General features: G+C 32.5%; 3 protein-coding genes across 3 annotated transcripts; all 3 read left to right on the forward strand.

Annotated features, from left to right (window-relative positions):
• The first annotated feature begins 5 nt into the window (after positions 1–5).
• On the forward strand, positions 6–2,020 carry LOC110697912. Its single transcript, XM_021875313.1, has 4 exons — positions 6–275; positions 384–479; positions 579–1,307; positions 1,484–2,020. The coding sequence occupies exons 1-4, from the start codon at positions 6–8 to the stop codon at positions 2,018–2,020; spliced, it is 1,632 nt and encodes a 543-aa protein (XP_021731005.1).
• Positions 2,021–13,214: 11,194 nt separating this feature from the next.
• On the forward strand, positions 13,215–14,024 carry LOC110697913. The gene has a single exon (XM_021875314.1). The coding sequence runs from the start codon at positions 13,215–13,217 to the stop codon at positions 14,022–14,024; it is 810 nt and encodes a 269-aa protein (XP_021731006.1).
• A 205-nt stretch (positions 14,025–14,229) lies between these two features.
• On the forward strand, positions 14,230–15,683 carry LOC110697914. The gene is made up of 2 exons (XM_021875315.1): positions 14,230–14,736; positions 14,847–15,683. Exons 1-2 carry the CDS (start codon positions 14,230–14,232, stop codon positions 15,681–15,683), a joined length of 1,344 nt encoding a protein of 447 aa, XP_021731007.1.
• Positions 15,684–21,381: the final 5,698 nt, after the last annotated feature.

Genomic DNA, 21,381 nt, shown 5'->3' on the forward strand with positions numbered 1-21,381 from the left:
AAAACATGTTGGGTTCTGCTTCTGTACCAGATAGAACTATTCATATGAGTGTGATTGTTGAGGGACTTGTTCTTCTCTCTAAGAAGAAAGTTCACTTATGCAGAAGTTTTAGTAGAGATGATGTACAGAAAGCTTTGTGGAGCATTGATGAGGACAAGGCTCCAGGGCCTGATGGTTTTTCTAGTAAATTCTTCAAAGCAGCCTGGAATTTTGTAGGAAATGATGTGACTGATGCTGTGTTGGATTTTTTTACAACAGGGAAATTACTAAAACAGGTTAATGCTACTTAGCTCACTCTGATTCCTATGATTGAAAATGCTTCTCATGTGAGTCAATTTAGACCAATTGCTTGCTGTAATGTGATATACAAGATTATTTCTAAGATGTTATGTGAGAGGTTGAAGGAGGTTCTGCCTGGGATTATTGATGGGGTACAGGGACCTTTTATTAAAGGGAGGTCCATTCTTGATAATATTCTGGTATGTTAGGAGATGTTAAAGGACTATAATAGCAAGAGGAAATCTCTTAGATGTACTATGAAGATTGACCTAAGGAAAGCTTATGATTCAGTCCATTAGATTTTTATTGAGGACATGCTTGTGGGGCTTGGTTTTCCTGATAGATTTGTACAATGGATCATGTGCTGTGTTAGCACACCAGCTTTCTCTATTATGTTGAATGTTGGAATACATGGTTTCTTTCAAGGGAAAAGGGGAATTAGACAAGGTGACCCTGTTTCCCCATTATTATTTGTGATTGTGATGGAATATCTCACCAGATTGCTGAAGAAGATTGGTAAAATGAGAGGTTTCAGGTTTCATTCCAGATGTAAGAGTATTGGGCTGAATCATTTAGTCTTTGCTGATGATTTGATGTTGTTCTGCTATGGGGATCATAAATCAGTTGAATTGTTGATTAGAGGCCTCAAAACTTTTGAGAAATGTTCAGGTCTGATGGCTAATACAGACAAATCAGCTATTTACTTTGGTAATGTCCCTGCTCCTGTTCAGACTCAAATCACCAGGACCTCTGGTTTCTCTGTAGGCAAGTTTCCTTTCAGGTACCTGGGTATTCCTCTTAATGCAAGATACTTAAAAATTGCAGATTTTGATAGCCTAATTGACAAGATGCTTGCTAAAATCTCATGCTGGTCAAGTAGACATCTCTCATATTCTGCAAGAACATTACTTGTTAACTCTATGCTACTAAGTTTGCACACTTACTGGGCTCAGTGTTTGCTTCTCCCTTCTGGTGTTATGCATAGAATAGTTCAATTATGTAGAGCTTTTTTGTGGAGTGGTGATGCAGTACTAAAGAAGACCCCCCTCTAGCTTGGGACTGGATTTTTAAACCCAAAAAGTATGGTGGCCTGGGCATTAGAAATTGTATCAACTGGAACAAAGCTGCAATGGGTAAATATGTATGGAAGATTGCAATGAAGGAAGAATATCTTTGGGTTCATGCAGTTTATATCAAGGATTAGGATTGGCGGAGTTATTCTCCAAAGAAATCAGGTGGTTGGGCCTGGAAGAAACTATGTGTTGTGAAGGAGGAATTGAAGTTTGGCTTTGAAGAAAAGGGGTGGCTTGATAGCAGCTATAGAATTTCAGCAGCTTATGTTTGGCTGCAGGGAAGTATGACTGAAGTTGGCTGGCATAAGTGGATTTGGAATTCTTATAATGTTCCAAAGCATACTTTTATTTCTTGGCTAGCTGTTTTGAACAGGTTGAGGAATAGAAGTATCTTAGCATATATAGGGGTCTGTGATGACCCAATCTGTTTGCTGTGTGGTCAGGAAGAAGAAACCAGAGATCACCTGTTTTTCAAGTTCCCCTACAGCAGGAAATGTCTGTCTATGATTAGCTCGTGGCTTGGAATTCAAGAACAGCTATTCTCCATTGATGATACTTGGATCAGTTTGAGGGAACAGGTTGAAGACTCTATAAAAAAGAGATGTGTTCTGGCTGTTCTAGTTGCTGTAGTATATCATATCTGGATGGCTAGGAACATTGCATACTAGAATCAAGTACTAATTCATCCTAGGTTTATTTGTAAAGCTATACAGTTAGAGATAGTCAATAGAATCAGGAAATTTGTAGATAGCCATTGGATTAGAGAGCATTGTAAATGGTTACACCATTTAAGTTGTAATCCGTTTTACTTAGTTTAGCTAGTCTAGGTTTTTTTTTTTCTTAGACTAGTTTGGAGTTAGTTTGACCTGTGGGCTCTGTGTAGTTGTATTTGGAGTCAGGGTTTACCCTCTGTTTGGTTTTTTTTTTTGCCGGCTTTTGTGTCTTTTCCCCGCTTCCTTTGAGGAACCCTTCCTAGAAGGTGGCCTCTTTCAGGATAGGGGTGAGAGTTTTTGTACTTTTGAGGGCTTGCCCTCTCCCTTTTTGGTATTAATAATACTTTGCTTACTTACCAAAAAAAAAACGAATCAAGTGAAAGTCAAACACATTTAAACAAAGCCTTTTGAATTAAATGAAAGTCAAATGCATTCAACAAAACTAATTGAATCAAATGAAAGTCAAACGCATTCAACAAAGCTAATTGAATTAAATGAAAGTCAAATGCTTCAAAAAAGATAATTGATCAAATCAAAGTCAAACACATTCAAACAAAGCATTTTGAATCAAAAGAAAGTCAATGCATTCAATAAAGCTAATTGAATCAAATGAAAGTCAAATGCATTCAACAAAAAAGCTAATTGAATAAAATGAAAGTCAAACACATTCAAACATATTTTTTTGAATAAAATGAAAGTCAGATGCATTTTACAAAGCTAGTTAAATAAGATGAAAGTCTAATGCATTCAACAAAGCTAATTGAATCGTATGAAAGTCAAACACATTCAAACAAAGCCTTTTAAATGAAATGAAAGAAGAATGCATTCAACAAAGCTAATTGAATCAAATTAAAGTCAAACACGTTCAAACAAAGTTTTTTTAAATCTAATGAAAGTCAAGTGCATTAACAAAGCTAATTGAATCAAATGAAAATCAAACACATTAAAATAAAGCTTTTTAAATAAAGTGAAAGTCATTTGCATTCAAGAAAGCTAATTTAATCACATGAAAGTCAAACACATTCAAACAAAGCTTTTTAATTTAATGAAAGTCAAATGCATTCGACAAAGCTAATTGAATCAAATGAAAGTCAAATGCATTCAACTAAGCTGATTGAATCAAATAAAAGTTAAATGTATTCAACAAAGCTTATTAAATCAAATGAAAATCACACATTCAAACAAAGCTTTTGAATTTATTCAATGTCAAATTCATTCAACAAAGCTAGTTAAATCAAATGAAAGTCAAATGCATTTAACAAATCTAATTGAATCAAATGAAAGTCAAACACATTCAAACAAAGCTTTTGAAATCATATAAAAGTCAAATGCATTCAACAAAGCTTATTGAATCAAATCAAAGTCAAACACATTCAAACAAAGCTTTTTGACTCAAATGAAAGTCAAGTGCATTCAAAAAAGCTAATTGAATCAAATCGAAGTCAAACCCATTCAAACAAAGCTAATTGAATTAAATAAAAGTCAAACACATTTAAATAAAGCTTTTTGAATTAAATAAAAGTCAAGCACATTTCAACAAACCTAATTGAATCAATTGAAAGTCAGGCTTGGTGTGCTCCTGTTGTTGGGACCGAGATGTTTAAGGTAGTGAAAAGGCTTCAAAAGGTGAAGGGGGCTTTGAAAAATCTGAATGTGAGCCAATTTTCTTCAGTTGAGACTGATGATGTTGAGACAACTGCTGCTTTGACTGAGATTCAGATGAAGCTAAATGTTGATCCGTGCAATAAATAACTTATAGCTGATGAAAAGGCTGCTAGGGACAGGTACACCAAAGCTCATGCTGCTAGATTCTCTTTCCTTAAACAGAAAGCTAAGCTACATTGGCTTAAGGAGGGAGACTTAAATTCTGCCTATTTTCATGCATGCTTAAGACAGTGAAGAGCCCATAACAGGATTAGTGGAATCCAAGTTCATGATGGCAGTGTTGTTCAGGACCCTGATAGTGTAGCTGACTTGTTCATTTCTTTTTATAAGGGCCTTCTTGGAACTCAAAAACCAGTTGAATGTTGTTTTCACCCTGCTGTCATCTCTGAGGGGCCTGTTTTGACTGATGATCAGAAGTCCAGTATTTGTAGAAGTTTTGAGGTGGATGATGTGAAGAGAGCACTTTGGGAGATTGATGATAATAAAGCACCTGGTCCGGATGGATTTTCTAGCAAGTTTTTCAAGGCTACTTGGAGCATAGTTGGGTCTGATATTTGCAAGGCTATTCTAGGGTTCTTTGATCATGGTCAGCTTTTGAAACAGGTAGGAGCTTCTACCCTAACTCTTGTCCCTAAAGTTGAAAGTGCTTATCAGGTGGCTCACTTTAGGCCTATTGCATGTTGCAATGTAATCTACAAAATCATTTCTAAAATGATTTGTTCAAGGCTAAAGGAAGTACTCCCTAGTGTGATTGATGATGTTCAGGGGGCCTTTGTTTCGGGCAGATCTATCTTGGACAATGTCCTTATCTGCCAAGATATGTTGAAAGACTATGGAAATAAGAGGAAATCCTCGAGATGTACTATAAAGGTTGATATTAGTAAAGCTTATGACTCAGTTAGTTGGAGCTTCATCAAGGATATGCTGGTCTGTTTGGGGTTCCCCGCTGAGTTTGTGCATTGGGTTATGGCTTGTGTTACTTCTCCTGTTTATTCCATTTTGATGAATGGGGGAATGTATGGCTTTTTTAAAGGTGAACGAGGTGTGAGACAGGGGAATCCTATGTCACCTTTACTTTTTGTCAATGTCATGGAGTACCTTTCTCGATTATTAAAGAAGGTGGGTGAAAAGAAAGGGTTTAAGTATCATTACAGGTGTAAACAGCTGAAATTGAATCATCTAATCTTTGCTGATGATTTGATGATGTTTTCTCACGGGGATATGCTTTCAATTTCTTACTTGACTAGGGCTCTTGTAATGTTTGGTAAGGTTTATGGTTTGCAAGCTAACCTAGACAAAACTGCAATCTACTTTGGAAATGTAAGGGATGAAGTGAGACATACTGTTTTGAGCTCTTCTAGTTTTACAGAGGGTCTATGCCTTTTAGATACTTAGGCATTCCCTTGAATGACAAGTACTTAAAAGTTGGTGACTTTGATAGGTTAGTGGATCAGATGTTGGCTAGGCTTACCAGATGGTCTAGCAGGAACCTATCTTATGCAGCTAGAGCCCTCTTGATTAACTCTATCTTAATGAGCCTTCACACCTATTAGGCTCAGTGTGTTTTGTTTCCTAAAACTGTCATTCACAGAATAAACCAACTGTGTAGGGCATTTTTATGGTGTGGATCTGCTACTTTTTCCAAACAGCCCCCTATTGCCTGGAACTGGGTGTGTAAGCCCAAGAATTGTGGAGGCTTGGGAATTAGAGATGTGGAACAGTGGAATAAAGCAGCCATTGGAAAACTGATTTGGAGGATTGCTGGAAATAAAGAATCTTTATGGGTTAAATGGGTTCACAATGTGTATCTCAAGAATGAGGATTGGTGGACCTACACTCCTAAGAAGGCTGATGGTCATACTTGGAGAAAAATCTGTGCAATCAGATGAGTTAAGGGAGGGGTTCTCAGCTGAGAACTGGCAGAGTCTGGGTTACAAAATCTCAGATGGTTATAGATAGCTGAAAAGAAATTATGTGAAGGTTGTGTGGGATGACTGGATCTGGAATAAATACAATATTCCCAAACACTCATTTATCACCTGGTTGGCTATTATGAATAGGCTAAGAACAAGAGACGGGGTTAAAAAATTTTATGCTTGTGATACAGCAAATTGTCTGCTATGTGGTGACCACATTGAAGACCAGAAATATCTCTTCTTCAAATGTTCTTATAGCAGGAAGTGTATCCAAATTGTCAGTAACTAGCTACATATAAATGAGACCTGGTTTGATATTGACGCTTCATGGAAGCATTGGAGAAGAGCTAATAAAGACCCTGTTAAACAGAAGGTGAGTCTTGCTATTTTGTCACCTTGGTATATGGAATTTGGGCTGCAAAGAACTTTGTGTTCTGGAATAAAGTTGTTATCATGCCTAACAGATTATGCACCAACTTATGTGTGGAGGTGGTAAATAGAGTCCAACAGCTTATTAGTAGTAAATGGAAAAGGTCTCAGTGTAAATGGTTGTATGTAATTAGGAATAGTATTCCTAAGTAATTCTTTGTTGTTTGTTGGGTTGTTTTGAACTTTTGGTGTTGGTTTGGCCCTGTTTTAGGGTTGTGTAGTTTTGTTGCGAGGGCTTGCCCTCCTTTTGGTAATAAAATTTACTTACTTACCAAAAAAAAAAGAATCAAATGAAAGTTAAACGCATTCAACAAAGTTAATTGAGTCAAATGAAAGTCAAATGCATTCAAAAAAGCTTACTGAATCAAATCAAAGTCAAAAACATTCAAACAAAGCATTTTAAATCAAATGAAAGTCAAATGCATTAAACAAAGCTAATTGAATCAAATGAAAGTAAAATGCATTCAACAAAGCTAATTGAATCAAATCAAAGTCAAATACATTCAAACAAAGCTTTTTGAATCAAAAGAAAGTCAAATGCATTCTTCAACAGAGCTAATTGAATAAAATGAAAGTCAAACACATTCAAACATAACTTTTTGAATCAAATGAAAGTCAAATGCATTTTACAAAGCTAGTTAAATCAAATGAAAGTCTAATGTATTCAAAAAATCTAATTGAATCATATGAAAGGCAAACATATTCAAACAAAGCTTTTTAAATCAAATGAAAGTAAAATGCATTCAACAAAGCTAATAGAATCAAATCAAATTGAAACACATTCAAACAAAGATTTTTTAATCAAATGAAAGTCATTTGGATTCAACAAAGTTCATTGAATCAAATGAAAGTCAAACAATTCAAACAAAGCTTTTGGAATTAAAGAAAGTCAAATGCATTTAACAAAGCTAATTGAATCAAATAAAAGTCAAATTCATTCAACAAAGCTAATTAAATCAAATAAAAGTAAATTGCATTCAAAAAAGCTAATTGAATCAAATCAAAGACAATCACATTCTAACAATTCTTTGAATCAAATGAAAGTCAAATGTATTCAACAAAGCTAATTTAATCAAATGAAAGTCAAACGCATTCAAACAAAACTTTTTAAATCAAATGAAAGTCTAATGCATTCAACAAAGCTAATTGAATCAAATTAAAGTCAAATACATTCAAACAAAGCTTTTGAAATCATATAAAAGGCAAATGCATTCAACAAAGCTCAATTAATCATATCAAAGTCTAAAACTTTCAAACAAAGTTTTTTGACTAAACTATAAGTCTAATGCATTCAACAAACCTAATTGAATCAAAATCAAAGTCAAACACATTCATAGAAAGCTTTTTAAATCAAATGAAAGTAAAATGCATTCAGCAAAGCTAATAGAATCAAATCAAAGTCAAACACATTCAAACAAAGCTTTTTAAAATAAATGAAAGTCCTTTAAATTCAACAAAGTTAATTGAATCAAATGAAAGTCAAACACATTCAAACAAAGCTTTTTGAATCAAATAAAGTCAAATGCATTCGACAAAGCTAATTGAATCAAATAAAAGAAAAATGCATTGCACAAAGTAAAATAAATCAAATAATAGTTAAATGCATTCAAAAAAGCTAATTGAATCAAATAAAAGTCAAACACATTCTAACAGAGCTTTTTGAAACAAATGAAAGTCAAATGCATTCAACAAAGCTAATTTAATCAAATCAAAGTCAAACACATTCAAACAAAGCTTATTTAATCAAATGTAACTCTAATACATTCAACAAAGCTAATTGAATTAAATGAAAGTTAAACGCATTCAACAAAGTTAATTGAGTCAAATGAAAGTCAAATGCATTCAAAAAAGCTTACTGAATCAAATCAAAGTCAAAAACATTCAAACAAAGCATTTTAAATCAAATGAAAGTCAAATGCATTCAACAAAGCTAATTGAATCAAATGAAAGTCAAATGCATTCAACAAAGCTAATTGAATCAAATCAAAGTCAAATACATTCAAACAAAGCTTTTTGAATCAAAAGAAAGTCAAATGCATTCAACAAAGCTAATTAAATCAAATGAAAGTCAAACACATTCAAACAAAGCTTTTTAAATCAAATGAAAATAAATTGCATTCAACAAAGCTAATTAAATCAAATAAAAGTCAAACACATTCAAACAAAGCATTTTGAATCAAATGAAAGTCAAATGCATTCAACAAAACTAATGGAATCAAATGAAAGTCAAATGCATTCAACAAAGCTAATTGAATTAAATCAAAGTCAAACACATTCAAAAAGTTTTTTGAATCAAATGAAAGTCAAACACATTCTAACAAAGTTTTTTATATTAAATGAAAAGCAAAGCTAATAAAATTAAATCAAACTCAAACACATTCAAACAATGATTTTTAAATCAAATGAAAGTCATTTGAATTCAACAACGCTAAATGAATCAAACGAAAGTCAAACACCTTCAAATAAAGCTTTTTAATTAAAGAAAGTCAATCAACAAATGTAATTGAATCACATAAAAGTCAAATGCATTCAACAAAGATAATTTAATCAAATAAAAGTCAAATGCATTCAAAAAAGCTAATTGAATCAAATAAAAGTCAAACACATTCTAACAAAGCTTTTTGTATCAAATTAAAGTCAAATGCATTCAACAAAGCTAATTTAATCAAATCAAAGAAAAAAAACATTGAAACAAAGCTTTTTAAATCAAATGAAATTCTAATGCATTAAAAAAAGCTAATTGAATAAAATGAAAGTCAAACACTTTAAAACAAAGCTTTTGAAATCCTATAAAAGTCAAATGCATTCAACAAAGTTTATTGAATCAAATCAAAGTCAAACACATTCAAACAAAGCTTTTTGACTCAAATGAAAGTCAAGTGCATTCAAAAAAGCTAATTGAATTAAATCGAAGTCAAACACATTCTAACAAAGCTTTTTAAATCAAATGAAAGTAAAATGCATTCAATAAAGCGAATTTAACCAAATGAATGTCAAACACATTTAAACAAAGCTTTTTGAATTAAATGAAAGTCAAATGCATTCAACAAAGCTAATTAAATCATATGAAAGTCAAACGCATTCAACAAAGCTAATCGAACAAAATGAAAGTCAAATGGATTCAAAAAAACTAATTGATCAAATCAAAGTCAAACCCATTCAAACAAAGCATTTTGAATCAAATGAAAGTCAAATGCATTCAAAAAAGCTAATTAAATCAAAAAAATGTCAAATGCATTCAACAAAGCTAATTGAATCAAATCAAAGTCAATTACATTCAAAAAACGTTTTTTGAATCTAATGAAAGTCAAATGCATTCAACAAAGTTAATTGATTCAAATTAAAGTCAAACATATTCAAACCAAGCTTTTTGAATCAAATGAAAGTTAAAGGCATTCAACAAAGCTTATTGAATCAAATGAAAGTCAAACACTTTCAAACAAAGCTTTTTGAATCAAATGAAAGTCAAATGCATTCAACATAGCTAATTGAATAATATGAAAGTCAAATGCATTCAACAAAGCTAATTGAATTAAATCAAAGTAAAAAACATTCAAAAAGTTTTTTGAATCAAATGAAAGTCAAATGCATTCAACAAAGCTAATTAAATCAAATGAAAGTCAAGCATATTCAAGCAAAGCTTTTTGAATCAAATGAAAGTTAAATGCATTCAACAAAGCTAATTGAATCAAATCAAAGTCAAATGCATTTTTCAAAAAAGCTAATTGAATAAAATGAAAGTAAAACATATTCAAACATAGCTTTTTGAATGAAATGAAAGTCAAATGCATTTTACAGAGCTAGTTAAATCAAATGAATATCTAATGCATTCAACAAAGCTAATTGAATCATACGAAAGTTAAACACATTCAAACAAAGCATTTTAAATCAAATGAAAGTAAAATGCATTCAGCAAAGCTAATAGAATCCAATCAAAGTGAAACACATTAAAACAAAGATTTTTAAATCAAATGAAAGTCATTTGAATTCAACAAAGCTAATTGAATAAAATAAAATTCAAACACATTCAAACAAAGCTTTTTGAATTAAAGAAAGTCAAATAAATTCAACAAAGAAAATTGAATCAAATAAATGTCAAATGCATTTAACAAAGCTAATTGAATGAAATCTAAGTCAAACACATTCTAACAAAGCTTTTTGAATCAAATGAAAGTCAATTTCATTCAACAAAGCTAATCATATCAAATGAAAGTCAAACACATTCAAACAAAGCTTTTTAAATCAAATGAAAGTAAAATGCATTCAACAAGGCTAATTGAATCAAATAAAAGTTAAACACATTTAAACAAGGCTTTTTCAATTAAAAGAAAATAAAATGCATTCAACAAAGCCAATTGAATCAAATGAAAGTCAAACGCATTCAACATAGTTAATTGAATAAAATGAAAGTCAAATGCATTCAAAAAAGCTAATTGATCAAATCAAAGTCAAACACATTGAAACAAAGCATATTGAATCAAATGAAAGTCAAATGCATTCAACAAAGATAATTGAATAAAATGAAAGTCAAATGCATTCAACAAAGCTAATTGAATTAAATCAAAGTCAAACACATTCAAAAAGTTTTTTGAATCAAATGAAAGTCAAACACATTCAAACAAAGCTTTTTAAATCAAATGAATGTAAAATGCATTCAGCAAAGCTAATAGAATTAAATCAAACTCAAACACATTCAAACAATGCTTTTTAAATCAAATGAAAGTTATTTGAATTCAACAAAGCTAATTGAACCAAACGAAAGTCAAACACATTTAAACAAAGCATTTTGAATTATAGAAAGTCAATCAACAAAGCTAATTGAATCAAATAAAAGTCAAATGCATTCAACAAGGATAATTAAATAAAATAAAAGTCAAATGCATTTAAAAAAGCAAATTGAATCAAATAAAAGTAAAACACATTCTAACGAATCTTTTTGAATCAAATGAAAGTCAAATGCATTCGACAAAGCTAATTTAATCAAATCAAAGTAAAAAACATTGAAACAAAGCTTTTTAAATCAAATGAAAGTCTAATGCATTTAAAAAAGCTAATTGAATCAAATGAAATTCAAACACATTGAAACAAAGCTTTTGAAATCATATAAAAGTCAAATGCATTCAATAAAGTTTATTGAATTAAATCAAAGTCAATCACATTCAAAAAGCATTTTAAATCAAAGTGAATTCAAATACCTTCAAACAAAGCTTTTTAAATCAAATGAAAGTAAAATGCACTCAATAAAGCTAATTGTATCAAATGAAAGTCAAACACATTTAAGCAAAGCTTTTTGAATTAATTGAAAGTCAAAGGCATTCAAAAAAGCTAATTAAATCAAATGAAAGTCAAACGCATTCAACAAAGCTAATTGAATAAAATGAAAGTCAAATGCATTCAAAAAAACTAGTTGATCAAATCAAAGTCATCAAACACATTTAAACAAAGCATTTTGAATCAAAAGAAAGTTAAATGCATTCAACAAAGCTAATTGAATCAAAAGAATGTCAAATGCATTCAACAAAGCTAATTGAATCAAATCAAAGTCAAATACATTCAAAAAAAGTTTTTTGAATCTAATGAAAGTCAAATGCATTCAACAAAGCTAATTGATTCAAATGAAAGTCAAACACATTTAAACCAAGCTTTTTGAATCAATAGAAAGTTAAAGGCATTCAACAAAGCTTATTGAATCAAATGAAAGTCAAACACTTTCAAACAAAGCTTTTTGAATCAAATGAAAGTCAAATATATTCAAAATAGATAATTGAATCAAATAAAAGTCAAACACATTTAAACAAGGCTTTTTGAATTAAATGAAAGTCAAATGGATTCAACAAAGCTAATTGAATCAAATGAAATTTAAATGCATTCAACAAAGTTAATTGAATAAAATGAAAGTCAAATGCATTCAAAAAAGCTAATTGATCAAATCAAAGTCAAACACATTCAAACAAAGCATTTTAAATGAAATGAAAGTCAAATGCATTCAACAAAGCTAATTGAATCAAATGAAAGTCAAACACATTCAAACAAATCTTTTTGAATCAAATGAAAATTAAATGCATTCAACAAAGCTAATTAAATCAAATGAAAGTCAAACACATTCAAACAAAGCTTTTTGAATCAAATGAAAGTCAAATGCATTCTTCAACAAAGCTAATTGAATAAAATGAAAGTCAAACACATTAAACATAGTTTTTGGAATCAAATGGAAGTCAAATGAATTTTATAAAGCTAGTTAAATCAAATCAAAGTTTAATGCATTCAACAAAGATAAGAGAATTATATGAAAATCAAACACATTCAAACAAAGCTTTTTAAATCAAATGAAAGTAAAATGCATTCAGCAAAGCTAATAGAATTAAATCAAACTCCAACACATTCAAACAATGCTTTTTAAATTAAATGAAAGTCATTTGAATTCAACAAAGCTAATGAATAAAACGAAAGTTGAACACATTCAAACAAAGCTTTTTGTATTAAAGAAAGTTAAATGCAATCAACAAAGCTAATTGAATCAAATAAATGTTGAATCAAATGTAAGTAGAGAGAAAGTCTAGAGAGAGAAAGTCTTCGTGCCACCATTTTTTACACTCAAAGCTCATGCTTAGGCCATGGCCAATTATAAAAAAGGGAAAGCGAAGAAGAATTTTGGCTCTAAATCCTCCTCTAAAGCAAATAAAAAGCAGAGATATAAGCTTAGATCATGCAAGAAACCGATTGAGGATCAAGAAATTGTGTCGGATGTGGGTTCGGCTCGAAGTTGGTTGGATGGTGCAACTATTGATGAAATCCCCATTAAAGAAGACTCTGAAGAAATCAAAGCGATGCTGAGCTTTGATTTTAATTAATGGCTGTAGGTAATTGACTCTACCCCTTCAATGGTGAATGACTCTGTTTCGGGTTATGGGGAAAAATCCCTTAACCCATCACCATTGATGATGATTGCTGATTCAAATCAAGTGTTTCTTGAGGATGATGGTAGTGGTTTTAATTGTTCACCGAACTTGAATTTTGAGGGTGTTTCTAGCCCGAAACCATTTTCCCCCAATTGCTCGTCCTCTGTTTTGCGTTCTTCCCCTGTTGAGGGTAATTAGTGTATTCATGGTGGAAAATTGTGGGGTGGTTTGTTTAGGAGTATGACTGATGAGGGAATGAATCTTAATGACCTAAATAATAACCTCAATGCTATCAATGATGATGGAATTCTTCAATTGACTAAACAGGATGTTCAACCTGAAATTGATTTTTGGGATTCTACTGTTGTCTGCTATGTCCTGAGAACCCAATCCCTTTATTCTGTGATGAATGGTTTTTTAAGAAGGGTTTGGGGAAAATATGGAATTGATAGAGTATTTTCTTGTGATAATGGAGTTTTTTTGGTTCGGTTTCGAACTAGGGATGCTAGAGAACGGGCGTCGGCTACTAGACGTATTCTCTTTAACAGAAAACTGGTGATTACCAAGAGATGGCAACCTGATTTGAAGATTCGAGAGGAAAAAGTGTCTGTTGTTCATGTTTGGGTCAAACTCCCAAATCTAGATTTGAAGTTTTGGGGAAGGGAGGCTCTAATGAAGATTGCAGGGTTGATTGGAAAACCAATTAAAACTGATAAGATCACTGCCTTAAAGAAAAGAATTGCTTATGCTCGTATTATGATTGAAGTGGCTGTCAATGGGGAATTTCCTGAGTTCATTGAGTTCTTTGATGAGAATGGTAACAGGATTAAGCAAGCTGTTCAGTTTGAATGGAAACCAGTGGAATGCCATATGTGTAAGGGTATGGGACATGTGGAGCAAGATTTTCCTAATCAGTTTGTTAAAGTCAGGAAAAATCAACCAAGACAGCAGAAGTCTGTTATGAATCAAAAGAGGTGGAGACCTATGCAGAAACCTGTGCAGGGAAAGGCTCATGAACATGTTGTGAAGCCTGTGCATGAAACTAAATAGTTTCCTGTGCAAAAGCCTATGTAAGGAACTGGACAAGGTTTGGTTCTAACAGGTGCTACTCTACAGGAAGAGGGTAGTGGTGCTAAGGGTATGCAAACTAGTAACAGGTTTGAGAGGTTGTAGGATACAGATCAAGATGTCAGTGTTATTGCTGAGGTGATGAAGAAGCAGCCTCTGAGATTAAAATAGGGAATGGTTATGAGAAATGAGAAGGTACTGGAAGGTGTGTGGGAAAGAGGTGAATGCTCATACAAATGTAATGGATAAGTGGGGTTTCTGGAATATAAGAGGCTTGAACCAACCTAGTAAAATCTGTGATGTCCTTTGGTTTCTGAAGCATCATAATATGGGTTTGTTTGGGCTCATTGAGACTAAAGTAAAGGCTAAGAAGTTTGGGGAGATTTTTGAGAGTTTTAAAGGTCAGTGGTCTGCTATTACTAATTACAGTAAGGTAGATAAAGGTAGAATATGGGTGATTTGGCAACCTTCTGTTTATATAGTGCAGGCTATGAGAATTGAAATTCAATGGATTCACACCTATGTCACTCACAGGGCTTCTGGTGTTTCTTTTTGGTGTACTATGGTGTATGGGGTGAATGTGGCTATTGGTAGAGAAAATCTTTGGAAACAATTGCTAGAGATCAGGCCTACAGTTTCTAGCCCCTGGGTTGTGTGTGGAGATTTTAATAACATTCTGAACATGGAAGATAGGGTAGGTTCTCCTTGTTTTTTACATGAAGTAGAGAATTTCATAGAATGCTCGAGGCATTGTGAGTTGATTGATTTTAAAACAGGAGGCTCTTTTTTACTTATACAAATAAGCAACAAGGTAGTGATAGAGTGTGTACTAAGATTGATAGAATGTTGGTGAATGAGAAGTGGTTTGAGATTTTTAAGAATACAAATGTTGTGTTCCTCCCTGAAGGGCTTATGGATCATTGTCCTTATACTGTGTCAATGTTTGGTGAAGCTGAGGGTCTTAAAAAGCCTTTTAGATTCTTCAATATTTGGACAAATTTTCCAGGATATAATGATATTGTTAAGCAGGCCTGGAATACTGAGATTCAAGGTACTGATATGTTTGTCTTAATCAAAAAGTTACAAGCTGTTAAAGGCTGTCTTAAAAAGATAAACCTGTCCCAGTACTCAAATGTTGAAACAGCTGATGATGTGGCTGCTAGTGAATTGCTGAAGTGTCAGGAAAATCTTAATTTGGACCCCAAAAATGAGGATCTCATTCAAGCTGAAAGTGTGGCTAGAGACAGGTATGCTAATGCTTACAAAGCTAAGTTTCAATTCCTAAGACAAAAGGCCAAGCTTCATTGGCTTAGAGATGGGAATATAAACTCTGCTTATTTTCATGCTTGTTTGAGGAGTAGAAGAGTTCATAATAGGATTGTGAGTATTTCATTGGATAATGGAGAAGTTTCTCAGGACCCTGTTGTCATAGCTGATGCTTTTATCAAGTATTATATTAGGTTGCTGGGTACCTCTTCTGTGCCTCAAAAGAAGATTCATCCTGAGGTTATAATGGAAGTTGTTGTTCTCAATGCTGCTCAGAAGGTGGCTCTTTGTAGAAAATTTGAAGAGAAGGATGTTAAAGGTTCTTTATGGAGTATTGATGAGGACAAAGCTCCTGGGGCCAGATGGTTTCTCTAGCAGATTCTTCAAGAATTCTTGGAACTTAGTGAAAGATGATTTATGTAAAGTTGTGCTGGGTTTCTTTGAGCATGGTAAGCTGCTGAAACAGGTGTCCACTACTACTTTCACCTTGATTCCAAAAATTGAAAATGCAAGTGTGGTAACTCAGTTTAGACCTATAGCTTGTTGTAATGTGATTTACAAGATTATCTCTAAAATGATCTGTTCTTGATTGAAAGAAGTGTTTCCTGCTATTATTGATGATTTCCAGGGGGCTTTTGTAGCTGGTAGGTCAATTATGGGCAATATTTTGATTTGTCAAGATATGCTTAAAGACTATAATAATAAGAGGAAATCCCCTAGATGTACTATTAAGGTGGATGTGAGGAAAGCTTATGATTCAATGCACTGGGATTTTATTAAGGATATGCTTATGTCACTTGGCTTTCCTAAGCAATTTGTCCAGTGGATTATGGTGTGTGTGTCTTCTCCCACTTATTCCCTGTTATTAAATGAGGGGCTTCATGGCTTTTTTCAAGGTAAAAGGGGAGTTAGACAAGGAGGTCCCATGTCCCCTTTATTGTTTGTGATAGTTATGGAGTACCTTATAAGGTTGCTCAGGAAGGTGGGAAAACTCAGGAAATTTAAATTCCATTACAGATGCAAAGGCCTCCAGCTTAATCATTTGATTTTTGCAGATGATCTGATGCTATTCACTTATGGTGATAGGAAATCAGTGGATTTGATTTTTAGGGCCCTGAATATGTTTGAGAAGGTTTCAGGTTTGAAAGCCAACCCTGAAAAAACAGCAATTTACTTTGGTAATGTTGATGAAAGAACTAAAATGAGTATCTTGAGGCTCACTGGTTTTGCTGAAGGGTCAACCCCTTTTCGATATCTTGGAATTCCCCTTAACTCAAAGTACTTTAGAGTTTCTGATTTTGATATGCTTATTGTTAAAATGCTGCATAAGCTGATGTGTTGGTCAAGCAGAAATCTATCATATTCAGCAATATTCATCTTGATTAACTCAGTCCTGATCAGTTTACACTCCTACTGGGCTCAATGTGTTCTTTTACCCAAGACTGTTATTCACAGAATCAATCAGCTATGCAGAGCTTTTTTGTGGAGTGGGTCTGCTATCTTATCTAAAACTCCTCCTCTGGCTTGGACCTAGGTTTGCAAGGCTAAAAAAGCTGGTGGTTTTGGCATAAGAGACTGTGAAAGGTGGAATAAGGCAGCACTTGGCAAATATGTGTGGCAAATTGCTAAGAAAAAGGACTCACTATGGGTCAAATGGGTGCATGATGTGTACATTAAGACTCAGGATTGGTGGTCTTACAAGCCAAAGAAGGCTGATGGGTGGGCCTGAAAATAGGTTTGCAAAGTTAAGGATGAGCTTCAAGTGGGCTTTAAGGATGGTAATTGGACTGAGAATAAGTACTCTATAGCTTTTGTGTATGATTGGTTGCAGGAGAGTGCTGAAAAGGTGGATTGGACATACTGGATTTGGAATAGATACAACATACCTAAAACTTCCTTCATAGCCTGGTTAGCAATCCTCAATAAACTAAGAACCAGAGATGTCTTGTTTAAACATGGAATTAGCAATTCTGACAGGTGTTTACTGTGTGATGATGGTATTGAAAGTCAGCAAAATCTGTTTTTTGACTGTAAGTATAGTAGAAGATGTTTGTTGATGATCTGTAATTGGCTTGGAATTCAAGAGGTTCATTTCAATATTCTGAACACTTAGAAGCATTGGAAAAGAGTAGTCAAGGATCCAATTTTCAGAAAGATTGGATATGCCAGCCTTGCAGCTCTAGTTTATTATCTCTGGTCTGCCAGGAATTCAGCTTTCTGGAACCATGCTATTCAAATCCCTAGGGTTCTCTATCAGAGGGTGTGTTCAGCAGTGGTGGAACATTCCCAGCAGCTTATTAACTGTAAATGGAAAAGGAAACATTGTCAGTGGTTTGTGTCTCTAAGAAACATTATTCCTTCCTGAGAGTATTGTTTCTTTGTCTTTTTCTGCCTGTTTTTGGAGTAGGTTTGTGTATAGTGATGCTTGTCCTAGTCCTTATGTTAAGTACCCTTCCTAGAAGGTGCCTTAACACTTGAGGCTAGGTTAGGTGTGTTGTTTCCCCTTTTCTGGTTTGATACCCTTCCTAGAAGATGATCATTTCAGATTGGGGAGGTGGGGGTTTGTCTGCCCTCTGGGGCTTGTGTAGTTTGGAGGTTGCATTTTGCTTTTCTATAAGGTGTAACTTTTTCTATTCTGGTAATAAAATTGCTTATTTACCAAAAAAAAAAAAGAATCAAATAAAAGTATAATGCATTCAACAAAGCTAATTAAATCAAATAAAAGTCAAATGCATTCAAAAAAGCAAATTGAATTAAATCAAAGTCAAACCTATTCTAACAAAGCTTTTAGAATCAAATGAAAGTCAAATGCATTCAACAAAGCTAATTTAATCAAATCAAAGTAAAAAACATTGAAACAAAGCTTTTTAAATCAAATGAAAGTCTAATGCATTCAACAAAGCTAATTGAATCAAATGAAAGTCAAACACATTTAAACAAAGCTTTTGAAATCATATAAAAGTCAAATGCATTAAACAAAGCTAATTGAATCAAATGAAAGTCAAACACATTCAAACAAAGCTTTTTGAATCAAATGAAAGTCAAGTGCATTCAACAAAGCTAATTGAATCAAATGAAAGTCAAACACATTCAAACAAAGCTTTTTGAATCAAATGAAAGTCAAGTGCATTCAACAAAGCTAATTGAATCAAATGAAAGTCAAACACATTCAAACAAAGCTTTTTGAATCAAATGAAAGTCAAATGCATTCTTCAACAAAGCTAATTGAATAAAATGGAAATCAAACACATTCAAACATAGCTTATTGAATAAAATGAAAGTCAAATGCATTTTACAAAGCTAGTTAAATCAAATGAAAGTCTAATGCATTCAACAAAGCTAATAGAATCATATGAAAGTCAAACACATTCAAACAAAGCTTTTTAAATCAAATGAAAGTAAAATGCATTCAGCAAAGTTAATAGAATAAAAAAAAATTCAAACACATTTAAACAAAGCTTTTTAAATCAAATGAAAGTCATTTGAATTCAACAAAGCTTATTGAATCAAATTAAAGTCAAACACATTCAAACAACGCTTTTTGAATTAAAGATAGTCAAATGAATGTAACAAAACTAATTGAATAAAATGAAATTCAAATGCATTCAACAAAGCTAATTGAATCAAATGAAACTCAAATGCATTAAAAAAAACTAATTGAATCAAATCAAAGTCAAACACGTTCTAACAAAGCTTTTTGAATCAAATGAAAATCAAAAGCATTCAACAAAGCTAACTAAATAAAATGAAAGTCAAACTAATTCTAACAAAGTTTTTTGAATCAAATGAAAGATAAATGCATTTAACAAAGCTAATTATATCAAATGAAAGTTAAATGCATTCCACAAAGCTAATTGAATTGAATGAAAGTCAAACACATTCAAACAATGATTTTGAAATCATATAAAATTCAAATGCATTCAACAAAGCTTATTGAATCAAATCAAAGTCAAACACAAACAAACAAAACATTTTGTCTCAAATGGAATTCAAGTGCATTAAAAAAAGCTAATTGCATCAAATCGAAGTCAAACACATTCAAACAAAGCTTTTTGAACCTAATAAAAGTAAAATGCATTCAATAAAGCTAACAGAATCAAATGAAAGTCAAACACATTTAAAACAAAGCTTTTTGAATTAAATGAAAGTCAAATACACTCAAAACAGCTAATTGAATCAAATTAAAGTCAAATGCATTCAACAAAGATTATTGAATCAAATGAATGTCAAATGCATTCACAAAAGCTAATTGATCAAATCCAAGTCAAACACATTCAAAAAAAGCATTTTGAATCAAAAGAAAGTCAAATGCATTCAACAAAGCTAATTGTATCAAATGAAAGTCAAATGTATTCAACAAAGCTAATTAAATCAAATCAAAGTCAAACACATTCCAACAAAGCATTTTGAATCAAAAGAAAGTCAAATGCATTCAACAAAGCTAATTGAATCAAATGAAAGTCAAACACATTCTAACAAAGCTTTTTGAATCAAATGAAAGTTAAATGCATTCAACAAAGGTAATTGAATCAAATGAAAGTCAAACACATTCAAACATAGCTTTTTGAATCAAATGAAATCCAAATGCATTCTTCAACAAAGCTAATTGAATAAAATGGAAATCAAACACATTCAAACATAGCTTATTGAATAAAATGAAAGTCAAATGCATTTTACAAAGCTAGTTAAATCAAATGAAAGTCTAATGCATTGAACAAAGCTAATAGAATCATATAAAAGTCAAACACATTCAAACAAAGCTTTTTATATAAAATGAAAGTAAAATGCATTTAGCAAAGCTAATAGAATCAAATAAAAGTCAAACACATTTAAACAAAGCTTTTGAAATCAAATGAAAGTTATTTGAATTCAACAAAGCTTATAGAATCAAATTAAAGTCAAACACATTCAAACAACGCTTTTTGAATTAAAGAAAGTCAAATGCATTCAACAAAGTTAATTGAATCAAATGTAAGTCAAATGTATTCAACAAAGCTAATTGAATCAAATGAAAGTCAAATGCATTCAAAAAAGCTAATTGAATCAAATCAAAGTCAAACACATTCTAACAAAGCTTTTTGAATCAAATGAAAGTCAAATGCATTCAACAAAGCTAATTGAATCAAATGAAAGTCAAACAAATTCTAACATAGTTTTTTTGAATCAAATGAAAGATAAATGCATTCAACAAAGCGAGTTATATCAAATGAAAGTTAAATGCATTCCACAAAGCTAATTGAATGAATGAAAGTCAAACACATTCAAACAAAGCTTTTGTAATCTATAAAAGTAAAATGCATTCAACAAATCTTATTGAATCAAATCAAAGTCATACACATTTAAACTAAGATTTTTGACTCAAATGAAAGTCAAATGCATGCAACAAAGCTAATTGAATCAAATCGAAGTCAAACACATTCAAACAAAGCTTTCTAAAACAAATGAAAGTAAAATGCATTTAACAAAGCTAGTTGAATCAAATCAAAGTTAAACACATTCAAACAAAGCTTTAGAAATCATATAAAAGTCAAATGCATTCTATTTCCCGCCAGCTCTTCCTACATAACAACAGAAGCTCTGGGTGTTCGGAGTTTTGCCTCCAACGATCAAGTTAGAAAGTGTTCGGAGTGATGTAAAATTGCGGAAAACAAAATGAGATCTTCTCGGATTCTGAGATCAGGTGATTTCTCTGTTTTCGAGAGAATTGATTGTGTGTAATTATTGAACGTGTCCCTAAAGTGGGGGAAATCTCCCTATTTATAGGGTCGTTGGTAAATGTGCCCTTACCTAGGTCAGAATGACCTAGGTTTGGTGGGTTGCGCCGTTTTACGGCTTTCTTGGGAATTAGGCTCTGAAGGCCGTCTTTTTCCCTAATATATGGGAGTGCCACGTGTCAACTAGGGATTGGTCCATTTTGGACTTCTCCTAGGGTGACACGTGTCACCTTCTGATAGTGCCACGTGGCCCGGGTATTTTAACCCAAATCATTTGCCCCTAACAGGTGTCACGTAGCGTGCCATATGGCATTTGTGACACTTATCACTCAATCATTGGTGAAACTGTTCACCTTCCG

Source organism: Chenopodium quinoa, unplaced genomic scaffold (genome assembly GCF_001683475.1).
Source record: "Chenopodium quinoa cultivar QQ74 unplaced genomic scaffold, ASM168347v1, whole genome shotgun sequence".
NCBI classification, from domain to species: Eukaryota; Viridiplantae; Streptophyta; class Magnoliopsida; order Caryophyllales; family Amaranthaceae; genus Chenopodium; species Chenopodium quinoa.

What these genes read in the sequence shown, in the direction of transcription:
- LOC110697913 (XM_021875314.1), top strand. Translation starts at nt 13,215, where the DNA reads ATGACTGATGAGGGAATGAATCTTAATGACCTAAATAATAACCTCAAT.
- LOC110697912 (XM_021875313.1), top strand. Translation starts at nt 6, where the DNA reads ATGTTGGGTTCTGCTTCTGTACCAGATAGAACTATTCATATGAGTGTG. An exon ending in CAGGGAAATTACTAAAACAG is followed by an intron (nt 276 to 383) that starts GTTAATGCTACT and finishes ATTATTTCTAAG; the next exon opens with ATGTTATGTGAGAGGTTGAA. An exon ending in CCATTCTTGATAATATTCTG is followed by an intron (nt 480 to 578) that starts GTATGTTAGGAG and finishes TCAGTCCATTAG; the next exon opens with ATTTTTATTGAGGACATGCT.
- LOC110697914 (XM_021875315.1), top strand. Translation starts at nt 14,230, where the DNA reads ATGAGAAGGTACTGGAAGGTGTGTGGGAAAGAGGTGAATGCTCATACA. An exon ending in TTCTGAACATGGAAGATAGG is followed by an intron (nt 14,737 to 14,846) that starts GTAGGTTCTCCT and finishes TATACAAATAAG; the next exon opens with CAACAAGGTAGTGATAGAGT.